Source organism: Uncinocarpus reesii, genomic scaffold, assembly GCF_000003515.1.
Source record: "Uncinocarpus reesii 1704 scaffold_2 genomic scaffold, whole genome shotgun sequence".
NCBI lineage: Eukaryota > Fungi > Ascomycota > Eurotiomycetes > Onygenales > Onygenaceae > Uncinocarpus > Uncinocarpus reesii.
In genome coordinates this window covers 3,320,749-3,332,800 of record NW_003052499.1, presented here as the reverse complement: position 1 = coordinate 3,332,800, position 12,052 = coordinate 3,320,749, and the positions used below count along the sequence as shown (strand labels likewise).

The 12,052-nt window shown below is 47.9% G+C and overlaps 5 protein-coding genes across 5 annotated transcripts; all 5 read left to right on the top strand.

Moving 5' to 3' along the window:
* Positions 1 to 228: 228 nt before the first annotated feature.
* UREG_04111 (cytochrome c oxidase subunit IV) lies at positions 229 to 1,031 on the top strand (the record flags this gene model as incomplete). Its single annotated transcript, XM_002544548.1, has 3 exons — positions 229 to 529; positions 679 to 872; positions 942 to 1,031. 3 exons carry the CDS (start codon positions 229 to 231, stop codon positions 1,029 to 1,031), a joined length of 585 nt encoding a protein of 194 aa, XP_002544594.1.
* A 1,585-nt stretch (positions 1,032 to 2,616) lies between these two features.
* On the top strand, positions 2,617 to 4,421 carry UREG_04110 (1,4-alpha-glucan branching enzyme; the record flags this gene model as incomplete). The annotated part of the gene is made up of 3 exons (XM_002544547.1): positions 2,617 to 3,302; positions 3,358 to 3,693; positions 3,749 to 4,421. The coding sequence occupies 3 exons, from the start codon at positions 2,617 to 2,619 to the stop codon at positions 4,419 to 4,421; spliced, it is 1,695 nt and encodes a 564-aa protein (XP_002544593.1).
* Positions 4,422 to 5,001: 580 nt separating this feature from the next.
* Positions 5,002 to 7,074, top strand: UREG_04109 (ATP synthase F1, beta subunit; the record flags this gene model as incomplete). The annotated part of the gene is made up of 8 exons (XM_002544546.1): positions 5,002 to 5,012; positions 5,094 to 5,269; positions 5,405 to 5,490; positions 5,556 to 5,598; positions 5,654 to 5,970; positions 6,022 to 6,259; positions 6,319 to 6,930; positions 6,992 to 7,074. 8 exons carry the CDS (start codon positions 5,002 to 5,004, stop codon positions 7,072 to 7,074), a joined length of 1,566 nt encoding a protein of 521 aa, XP_002544592.1.
* An 884-nt stretch (positions 7,075 to 7,958) lies between these two features.
* UREG_04108 (uncharacterized protein) lies at positions 7,959 to 9,781 on the top strand (the record flags this gene model as incomplete). The annotated part of the gene is made up of 2 exons (XM_002544545.1): positions 7,959 to 8,744; positions 8,801 to 9,781. The coding sequence occupies 2 exons, from the start codon at positions 7,959 to 7,961 to the stop codon at positions 9,779 to 9,781; spliced, it is 1,767 nt and encodes a 588-aa protein (XP_002544591.1).
* Positions 9,782 to 10,316: 535 nt separating this feature from the next.
* Positions 10,317 to 11,967, top strand: UREG_04107 (ATP-dependent Clp protease ATP-binding subunit clpX; the record flags this gene model as incomplete). The annotated part of the gene is made up of 2 exons (XM_002544544.1): positions 10,317 to 10,497; positions 10,574 to 11,967. 2 exons carry the CDS (start codon positions 10,317 to 10,319, stop codon positions 11,965 to 11,967), a joined length of 1,575 nt encoding a protein of 524 aa, XP_002544590.1.
* Between the last annotated feature and the right edge of the window lie 85 nt (positions 11,968 to 12,052).

Below are 12,052 nucleotides of genomic sequence, written 5' to 3'. Positions count from 1 at the left end.
TAACCAGCAGGAGGTAGGCGGCCAATCATCGTCGCATTATTTCCTTGTGCTTAGTCATCTCGGAAGCAAAGAAAGTGTGTATTGAACTCACCTCACACCACCAAACTTTCGGTTGACTTCCAATGCGGTTGACCACCTCTCAATTCCCGTGCCCACCACACCTGTAAATACCCTCATCTGCGCCAATTCTTCCTATTCCAGTTCCGTTTCTGGCATATCTCCCACGACATGCTTTTCAGAGCCGCCTTCAGGCCCATTGCGGCCTCTACTCGCGCCGCCGGCTCCATACGTGCCTCTCCTACCTGCGCCTATTCCCGCGTTTCCCAGACAGTCCAATCCGCCGCCGTAACGCAGCAACAGACCCGTGCGGCCTCTACTGCCGAGCATGCCATTGCTAATCCCACCCTTGCCGGAATCGAGAAGCGATGGGAGGCCATGCCCCCTCAGGAACAGGCCGAATTGTGGATGCAGTTGAGAGATCGGATGAAGGTGGATTGGCATGAGATGACGATGCAAGAGAAGAAAGCTGGTATGTGGCCTCTGTACAATGGCTTCTAAGTGGCGTGTTTCTCGCCAATTGTGATTGCAATCGATCCGGTTTCCATTGGTTGCAACCTGGCCGTCCATCTTTTCTTCTGAAGCCTTGAATTTTTGGCGTGGCTGACCTTTTTGAAATAGCGTATTGGATAGCTTTCGGTCCCCATGGGCCCCGCGCTGAAGCTCCCAAGGGCGAAGGAATGAAAGTCTTCATTCAAGTCACTAAATACTTGCTTATCTCCTTTGGTGTCTTCTACGCAATCCGCATGTTTGGCGGACCTGCTCCTAAGACCATGACCAAGGAGTGGCAGGAAGCAACTAATGAATATGCCCGGGTATGACATTTTGAGTTCCATTCCCCTCTTTCCCCCACATGATTGCTGACGGTTGATTACCCCCGACAGAAAGAGAAATTGGAACCTATCACCGGTATCGCCAGTGAAGGATACCAGGGTAAAGGGTTTATCCAAAGCCCATCGGCCTCTAAGCAATGAGAGACTCAGCCCGGTATATTGAAGACAAGGATTCACTGTCGCTCGGAGACGAGAACGCAAAGGGACGTGGAAACCATATGTCGAGATTCTACGTAAAGGGACGGGGAAATTACATACAGCGTTCCAGTGCGTTTATTTATGGCTACTCCGCAACCGGGACATTTTCTTCGTGCAATCCAGGAACCATGTATTAATTGAAAAATGGGAAACATTGTATACTTGAAGCAAAACTTGTGTTGCTGACATTTTTCAGGCTGGTTTTGCATCCCAACGCTCTCATCTCTTCCATTTTACGTTGTGTCCCCCATGTACCGTACAATCTCCAGGCTTTCACCTACTCCTTGCTGCTCCGTGTTTCCTTTGTCATGCCCTTTTGATTTTATTGTTTCGACTTTTGACTTGTACATCTAGATAAAATCGCAGTGGCTTTCGAAGATTGAGTTTGATGAAATTCTACAGCTCTTCGCGTTATGGAGGGATGTATAAGTCGAGTTACTGCTGCCCAGGCTTAGCGAGCATGGTTGGAAAGGAGTAATTCGAAAAATACCTGGATGTCCAGTAACGGGGAATAATGACCAAATTATCATCGAATTTGAAGAAAACGAACATGTCGAAAAGTGAACCACCTATGCTTGGTGTTGTTGATAGGACCAATATATCCCGGCAGGTATCCATACGCAGCGATGACGTCCATCTGATGACACACACCAGAACCTGTTCCATATGGTGTAACAACAATGCTATCGGGAATCGAACGCCAACATTCTTTTCAATTGAGATTTTTCAGCATCTTCTCTCCAAATTAGAGGCCTTCTCCATTGTGCGAAAGATTGTTGCTATTTCCATCGACGTCGTCTGCCCACCGTAACTAGTGGTTCAACTCTGTATTTGCGGACTCGATCCATTGGACCAACTTCCCATGGCGAACCAAACCAGTCAGGCTCCGGACGGGACAGGTCAGCCATTCCACCCGAGCGCTTCTACTTTCCATTTCGTGATGTTTTTTTTGTTTTGAAATATTTGCCTTTCAAACTCACATAGTGGGGTGTAGGCGTTGTTGAGCTAGACCCATATCTTGAACCATACAAAGACGCGTTGCGCAACAGATACAAGCACACAACCGAATGGATACAGAAAATCAATGATTTGGAGGGTGGGCTTGACAAATTTAGCAGAGTATGGAAAGGCCCTGACACTCAGTTGAACTACAATTTGACCCCATGGAGTGCTTACTCGCACACAGGGCTATGAGCGGTTAGGCCTAAATGTCCAGGACAACGGTGATATTGTTTACCGGGAATGGGCCGCGAATGCCGTTGATGCCCATCTTATTGGGGAATTCAGTGAGTGTCATTAATCTTAGGTTATAAATCTGGTTTTAATGATGGAGTTACTTAGACAACTGGGACCGTAAGGCGACACCTATGAAGAAAGATGCTTTTGGAGTATGGGAGGTTACCATACCAGCGCGAGATCGAGCACCAGCCATACCACATAACAGTAAGATTAAAGTGAGTAGACATTTTTCTGAGTATGAATTCCGAGTACGGAGTCCAATTTATATCGACTTGTCTATTAGATTACGATGACCACTCCTGAAGGCGAGCAGATTGATCGGATCCCAGCATGGATAAAGAGAGTTACTCAGGATCTCAAGGTCTCCCCTGTTTACGATGCGGTATTCTGGAATCCTCCCAAAAATGAGCAATACCATTTCAAACATTCGCGGCCTATCAAACCAGAAAGCCTTCGAATTTATGAGGCTCACGTTGGTATATCTTCACCAGAAACCACTGTTGCAAGTTACAAAAACTTCACGGAGAAGATGCTGCCGCGCATTAAATACCTTGGCTACAATGCTATCCAGCTGATGGCCATTATGGAACACGCTTATTATGCAAGTTTCGGGTATCAAGTCAACAACTTTTTTGCAGCGAGTAGTCGCTACGGCAGCCCTGAAGATCTGAAAGAACTCATAGATACGGCGCATAGTCTGGGCCTCGTCGTCCTCCTCGATGTGGTACATAGCCACGCGTCGAAAAATGTGCTAGATGGGTTGAACATGTTCGATGGGAGTGACCATCTTTATTTCCATTCTGGGCCGAAAGGCAACCATGAGCTTTGGGATAGCCGCCTGTTCAATTATGGAAACCATGAGGTTCTTCGCTTTCTTCTTAGCAACTTGCGTTTTTGGATGGAAGAGTATCAATTTGATGGCTTCCGCTTCGATGGTGTCACAAGCATGCTATATACCCATCATGGAATTGGAACGTAAGAGAAACCCTTGAACTGCTCTTTCTCGCACTCGCACTGACACTATATTCAGTGGCTTCTCGGGCGGCTATCATGAATACTTCGGACCATTCGTCGATGACGGCGGTTTGACCTACCTCATGCTTGCAAATGAGATGCTTCACCAATTATACCCTAATTGCATCACTGTAGCAGAGGATGTATCAGGGATGCCGGCACTTTGCTTGCCGCTTGCGCTTGGGGGCGTGGGGTTTGATTACCGGTTGGCCATGGCTGTTCCCGACATGTACATCAAGCTCCTGAAGGAGAGATCAGATGAGGAGTGGAATATGGGCCACCTTGCTTTTACTCTAACAAACCGCCGTCATGGCGAGAAGACAATCGCATACGCTGAGAGTCATGATCAAGCGTAAGTTCCCAGCGTACCAACTTTAACGAGCGTCAGAACTAAAGACATATGCCAGGTTGGTGGGAGATAAATCGCTGATGATGTGGCTCTGCGACAAGGAAATGTATACGAACATGTCGATTCTTTCAGAATTCACGCCCATTATTGAGCGTGGTATGAGTCTCCACAAAATGATCCGCCTAATCACACATGGTTTAGGAGGCGAAGGCTACCTTAATTTTGAAGGAAACGAATTTGGTCATCCTGAATGGCTTGATTTTCCGCGCGCTGGTAACCAGAATAGCTTTTGGTATGCTCGGAGGCAATTGAACCTTACCGAGGATGGGCTGCTGCGCTACAAATTTCTCAACGAGTTCGATCGCAAGATGCAACTAACCGAAGAGAAGTACGGGTGGCTCCATTCACCGCAAGCTTATGTTAGCCTCAAACATGAGGAAGATAAAGTCATTGTATTCGAACGGGCAGGGCTGCTCTGGGTCTTCAACTTCAATCCCACCAAGAGTTTTGCGGATTATCGGGTCGGGATAGATAAGCCAGGTACCTATAGAATAGTACTCGACACGGACGATAGCGAATTCGGTGGGTTTAACCGCAACGCGAAGGAGACGAGATTCTTCACCGCCGGCGAAGAATGGAACGGCCGGAGCAATTACATCCAAGTGTATATCCCTTCTCGGACAGCATTGGTAAGCCTTCCTGTGACTTACTCCTTCTTAGGTTTGATCTGATTGGCAATTCAAGGTATTTGCGCTGGAAAGCACATTATAGAGCGATTTGCGCATCCTGGCGAAGATGCGTGTAGTCCGCATTAGGAGAATAGGGCCCACAAACTTCACATTCTATATGGAGGAACAGTACAAGTTGTCCAGACAAACACATGGGACAATGAATGATAAGAGATAGTCATATTCAATAGTGGGAGTAGAAGTCATAATGATGAAATATTGAAATAATTCCCAGGACGGGTTTTCGTGTGGAGGTGCTCGGATTTGATGTTGTTGTCGTCTATCATTTTCAGGCCACGGCTGACCCTTGAAATTTGAGTTGCGGTTCTTAGCGCGTTGTTTTGGTCGTTTCATCGTATTTGTATTTCCAGCAGGATGTGCCTTACCCTCGGCAAGACTCGGAACAACCGCTTGAAGATCACTGCAGGGCCGTAACGCAATACATGAAATTCCAAAACAGTACAGTTAGCTGTATTCAAACAGCGACCAACACCCAAATTGATCACAGCTTTCTCTCGCTTTCTCTCAACCTCACCTCTTCCCATTCTCTCAAGAATCCCCTCTCTCCCCCACAACCGCCATCATGTTTAAAAGGTGCGAAACGAAGTCCAATTAAGCAAGCAGATTTCAATAATACCATTGACCTTTTTTACTGACTTCAATTCCTCTTCTTAGCGGCGTTGCTCGGACCCTCGGAAGGGCTTCTTTCGCTCGACCGGCCTCCACCATCCTTTCATCCACAAGATATGCCGCTGGCAACAATGCTCTGAGAGCTCTCTCTGCCAGATGGGCCAGCACTGAAACCGGCAATGTTGGCAAAATTCATCAAGTCATTGGTGCCGTTGTCGACGGTACGTGAGCCTCAAAACTCGCCGGAAAAATCTTTTTAACTGTCATGATACCATTCGAGAGTGGAGCAATCATGGCATTTCTCATCGCAATGGTACAACGTATTTGAATAGCCAGATTGCTGATGAGAACTACAGTAAAATTCGATTCTGAAACACTTCCTCCAATTCTCAACGCCTTGGAGACCACCAATGGCGGACAAAAGCTTGTTTTGGAAGTCGCAGTATGTTCTCCGGTCAAAGCGATTCAGACCGCCTTACACTAGGGATCGCTGACGCAATTGCTTAGCAACATTTGGGTGAAAGTGTCGTGAGAACTATTGCTATGGACGGTAAGTTGGGCCCGGTAACAATGTTAGGCGTGCGGGATGGACTAATAAATTTCAGGTACCGAGGGTCTCGTTCGTGGTGCAAAAGCTATCGACACCGGTGCCCCAATCAAGATTCCTGTCGGCCCTGGCACACTCGGCCGTATCATGAACGTCACTGGTGACCCAATTGATGAGCGTGGTCCTATCAAGGGTGTCAAGATGGCCCCCATCCACGCCGAAGCCCCAGAGTTCGTCGAACAATCCACAACTGCTGAAGTCCTCGTCACTGGTATCAAGGTCGTCGACTTGCTTGCTCCGTATGCCCGTGGTGGAAAGATCGGTCTTTTCGGCGGTGCTGGTGTTGGCAAGACTGTGTTTATTCAGGAATTGATTGTAAGGCTTCTATCGATAACATAAGCCGCGAAGCATACTCACAAGACTTAGAACAACATTGCCAAGGCTCACGGTGGTTACTCTGTGTTCACTGGTGTCGGCGAGCGTACTCGTGAAGGAAACGATTTGTACCATGAAATGCAGGAGACCCGCGTCATTCAGCTTGACGGAGAGTCCAAGGTCGCGCTCGTCTTTGGTCAAATGAATGAGCCTCCTGGTGCCCGTGCCCGTGTTGCCCTTACTGGTTTGACTATCGCCGAATACTTCCGTGATGAGGAGGGCCAAGACGGTAGGTTGTTCCGTATTTAACAAGCAACAACGATACGAGAGGCTGATTATTTCACGCAGTGCTTCTCTTCATTGACAACATTTTCCGTTTCACTCAAGCTGGTTCCGAAGTGTCTGCCCTGCTCGGTCGTATTCCCTCTGCCGTCGGTTATCAACCTACCCTCGCCGTCGACATGGGTGCTATGCAGGAACGTATCACCACCACTACTAAGGGATCCATTACCTCCGTGCAGGCCGTCTACGTCCCTGCTGACGATTTGACCGATCCTGCCCCTGCCACAACTTTCGCCCATTTGGACGCCACCACCGTGTTGTCTCGTGGTATTTCTGAATTGGGTATTTACCCTGCTGTCGACCCTCTTGACTCCAAGTCCCGCATGCTTGACCCCCGTATTGTCGGTGATGACCACTACCAGACTGCCTCCCGTGTACAACAAATGCTTCAGGAATACAAATCCCTCCAGGATATCATTGCTATCTTGGGTATGGACGAATTGTCTGAAGCTGATAAACTCACTGTCGAGCGCGCCCGTAAACTCCAGCGTTTCCTTAGCCAACCTTTCACAGTTGCCCATGTTTTCACTGGTATCGAAGGTAAATTGGTTGACTTGAAGGACACCATCCGAAGCTTCAAGGCCATCATCAATGGCGAAGGTGATGATCTCCCAGAAGGTATGTCAATTCTTCCTCCCTCTTGATTTCTACGTTTGACTTCGTATTAACGTTTATTTAGCTGCTTTCTACATGGTTGGTGACTTTGAATCTGCTCGCGCGAAGGGAGAGAAGATTTTGGCTGAACTTGAGAAGTCTTCATAAGTGCTAACCATGTAGATATAAAATCATGTGCCATTGTCTCTTGGGGTTGTCCCATCGTGTTATTTTAATCTGAGCTTCATCGTTTCCTTTTTGTATATGTGTCATTACACTGGTTCTTCCACTGCCGTTTCATTTTCCGTTGTAAAAGAATCAAGAAAGCATGATTTTTCGTCCACGACATTCCAATTTTTCCTTCATACCCGATCAAAAGGTGGTATTGCCGTGTACTAGAGGATCTAGGAGCGAACGTGTGAGACTGTAGAGATGCATTTTTCTTACATTTCCGAAATTCCCTCCAGATGGACTGACTTGCATCATTGCTGACTTGAATTGAATGAAGGATGACTCTTAGTTGCGCACAGCCACAAGTCGAAACAACTTTCATTCAACAACATTGAACAAATTCTTGGACACATTTTTGAAGTCTAGGAAAGCAAAGATATCTTCAGGATGGCTGAGTAGGGGTTTTGATATCATTCGTGGTCGAAAGCCTTGTGCGGCGTGCCGCGTCTCCGATCAGCACTGCCCCTTTGAGAGAGTGAAAATACGAGCTCTCTAGCTAGCCGAATGATCCGAGTCGTGGAGCTTTGAGATGAATATCATCATAAGGTGGCTCGGGCTGACAGCCAGCATAAACTTTCGTCTCCATCGCTGGTGGACATGGCTTGAGATTGAATAATGAGCACTTGCAAGGCTTTCTTCAAGTACGAGATATTACCGTTTTGGGACAGCAGAGGATGACACGACGAGCATGGACGATGCTATTCGAAGAGTATATAATGAACCGTTTGTTCTTTGGCGTAGAGGTGATGCCGTTTGACTCTTCGTTGTCGAGACAGTGCTCTACGTGGATTCACATTTGATTGAATTTTTTTACTGCTATAATGAAAGCACTTCTACTTATCAGTACGCTATTCATTGGAATAGTGTGCGCGATACCAAATGGCCCGCGCTGTCGCTGCACGCCGCGGGAACCCTGCTGGCCGTCTACAGCTCGATGGAAAGCATTGAACGAATCCATCGACGGAAACCTCGTCGCCGTTAAGCCAGTGGGGTATGTATGCCATGACCCAAGTTTCGACCAAGATGCTTGTGCGAACATCACTGCAATGCAACGCGATTCCGTTTGGAGGTCCGGGGAACCAGGGGCACTTCAACATATAAACTGGGAGGCTTGGCCAGCGAAACAAGAGAGTTGCTATATTGCAGGTGATAGGAAGATTCCCTGTGGCCAGGGCCGAATCTCGAGATACTCGGCCGTGGTGCATACCCCGGAGCATATCCAACATGCTGTTCGATTCGCCGCGAGGCATAACCTTCGACTTGTGGTGAGGAATACGGGCCATGATTTCCTTGGGCGGTCGTCAGCACCTGAGTCACTGCAGATTTTTACCCATTTAATGAAAAATGTCGATTTTACGGACGAGTTTGTGCCCGAGGGTAAACGAGATCGGCGGGCAGTTGGTTCTGCGGTTACAATTGGCGCCGGTGTGCAACTTGCGGAATTGTATGAAGCAGTTGGGAAAGAAAACAAGGCTGTCGTTGCAGGCTTTTCCAACACGGTGGGCGCTGCTGGCGGGTATATTTTAGGTGGAGGGCATTCCGCCTTGGGTCCGTGGAAGGGTATGGCGGTGGATAATGTTCTTGAATTCAAAGTTGTTACCGCGAGGGTAAGTGGCTCAGTTACTTGAGAAAAAAGACGATTTTACTGACAGATCCGATCTAGGGAAACCATATTACCGCAAACGACTATCAAAATCAGGATCTATTCTGGGCTCTAAGGGGCGGCGGTGGTGGTACCTTTGGTGTGGTTACCCAGGTCACACTGCGGACATTTCCAGATGCTCCCCTTGTTACGGCATTCATGAACATAACCCAGTTGGGCAATGCGAACTCTTCATACTGGGATGGAATGGAAAAGTTTCATGCCTACCTCCCAACCCTGAGTGATGCAGGCGCATCCGGTTATTACTATATGCTTCCAAATGTACACCTACCTGACTTTGGGGAACTTGCTGTTACGTCTGTGATCTTTTTCTTTGCCAACAACAATATCGCCAGTGCTGACAAAGCGTTTGCGCCGTTATTGTCTTCGTTGAACGCGATACCGGGTCTGCAGGTCGACTATGCATCCGAGCAGCTTCCTAACTCAGCATCCCTCTACCAGTCTTCTCTCAAAGGATCTGACAATACAGGAACTGTAGCCGTCCTCGGATCACGACTGGTATCCCGACATTTCTTCGAAAGCAGACACGGGCCTTCCACGTTGACATCCGTTCTTCGGAAACTGAAGTATCCGCCTGGCGTTCCAGTTATCGGCCATCTGGTTGCTGGAGGCCAGGTTGCCAAGAATAAAGACATCCAGGTTTCCCTCAATCCAGCATGGCGCAAAACACTTGTTCATTTCGTGATTTCGCGGGGTTGGAAGGAAGATACCCCTCTTGCAGAGCAGCGTTCTATCCAGTCCAACTTGACAAACGTCGAGGTTCCAATGCTTAAGAGGTTGGAGCCGGACATGGGCGCTTACGTCAATGAAGCGGACCCAAATGAAAAGAATTTCCAAAAGAGCTTCTGGGGCTCCAACTATGGTCGTTTATATCGGCTCAAGAAGAAGTGGGATCCGAGGAGTCTTTTCATCGTTCGTGCAGGGGTTGGTAGCGAGCATTGGGACAAGGAAGGGGTTTGCCGAGTACGAGGCCGTGACTGAACTTGCAATTTCTAGATAGCATTTCAATTTTTGCGCTCATCACTGTCAATAGTAATAGAGAGAATTTGATTGCTGGCCACAGCTTTCAGCGATATTCATCGATCGTTGGGTGGTCACTTACGTTATGATCACGTGCTTGGCGTGCGGGGAAAGTGTTACCCCAACTTCCAGCTCGCCTCCGATGTTAACTTACGTCGTCGCTTGAATGCAATTGTCTTCTCAATCAAACATCCGCATTGGCCTACTTGCTTTTTTTTCAACTTTGATGAAGCTCGTCTATCCGTTCAACGCTCTATTTGCGCCACCAGACATGAGTCTGACAGCTCTTACCGCAACTTCCCGCAAAGCCCGTTTGTCCTACTTGGCTCTCTACTCGGTTAAACGCAGGATATCAACGACCTCGTGTCGGTCCTCTCAATTTCACCGCTCTGACTTCGCAGGCCAACCTTTTACCAGCAGCTATGAGACAGGGCTTCCGACCTCGGGCCCTCTGGGCTCTGCACCATCATTTGGTGCCCCGCGATTGACCCCAAAGATGTTGAAGCAACACCTGGACCAATTTGTTGTCGGGCAAGATAGATCCAAGAAAGTCTTAAGCGTAGCCGTTTATAATCACTACCAGAGAGTCCAGGAGTTGCAGAGAAGAGCTGAAGAAGAGGAAGCATATCTAGCACGGCAAGCACGGAGGGAAGCTGTTGAAGGACATCCTCTGGAAGGTATGTTATCATGCAGCCTTCCCTCCCAACCTAATTGATTATTGCTCTAATATACTGATGCTTTCTTCTGGTGTAGCGGAATTCCCAGGTCAGCAACGGACTGTATCTTCTCGATCACATGAAGAATTCAATGATGACTTTACGCGATCAGGGCCTGATCATCTCGTTGATATGTCACCTCTGACGCTAGAAAAGTCCAATGTTCTATTGTTAGGACCGTCAGGGGTTGGCAAAACGCTTATGGCGAAGACTCTTGCGCGCGTACTTTCCGTACCGTTTAGCATGTCCGACTGCACGCCGTTTACACAGGCTGGCTATATTGGAGAAGATGCCGACGTTTGCGTACAACGATTATTAGCAGCTGCAAACTACGATGTTGCGCAAGCAGAACGAGGCATTATCTGTCTAGATGAAGTAGACAAGATCGCTACCGCAAAAGTAAGTCATGGGAAAGATGTCAGTGGAGAGGGTGTACAACAAGCTCTTTTGAAGATAATCGAGGGAACTACGGTTCAGATTCAAGCAAAACCCGAGCGGAATGCACCTCGTCAAGGAGGGTCATCGAACAATTTTCCCGGCAGTGGTCTAGGAGGTTCATCGTTCTCCTCATCAAGCCCAGGGTCACCCGGCAAATCTGAGGTTTACAACGTTCGGACTGATAATATCCTCTTTATTTTCTCAGGAGCGTTTGTTGGGCTCCAAAAAGTCATCATGGACCGTATATCACGCGGGTCAATTGGTTTTGGCCAACCTGTTCGTGCTTCTGCGAATCCATTTAGTTCTCATGATTCCTCACATGCATCACAAAATGCACCCATTCCTATCCGCCCCGGCTCTGAAGAAGAAGCTTTATACAAAAAGCACCTACCTTTCTTCACACCGTCACCAACCCCCAATGTTTCTAGCCCTGATGAAGGACCACAATATTTCAACCCTCTCGACCTCTTAACCCCTCCTGATTTACAATCGTACGGTTTTATTCCCGAACTAGTTGGCCGTATTCCAATAACTACTGCTTTGTCTCCTCTTTCCAAGTCGCTTCTTCTGCGTATTCTCACTGAGCCACGAAACTCGTTGGTAAACCAGTATACTGCATTATTTGCCCTGTCTGGAATTGAACTATGTTTCACTACCTCCGCACTGCACAAAATAGCAGCTAACGCATTTGCGGTGTCCACTGGAGCCCGCGCCTTGCGAACTGAAATGGAGACAATTCTTGGTGATGCAATGTTTGAGGCACCAGGATCCAGTGTGAAGTTTGTCCTTGTCACAGAGGCTGTGGCAGACAGGAAGGAAAAGGCTGTGTACCTTGCTCGTGGTCAGGGCGGAAAGTTCCACGCAATGATTGCGGCAGAGGAAAGTGAATGGGAGGAGAAGATGAAGAAACAGAAAACAGAGAATGAAAAGAAAGATCAGGCAAACAGTTTTGAAGAATGGAGGAGAAACTCTGCTGTCGGAGGGTTCTCATGAGTAGTCTGTCGAGTGGTACGGTTAATGACTGCCTTTTGGTACTATATGATAACTCACGGGGAGCTTGTCATGGTCAATGGACTCC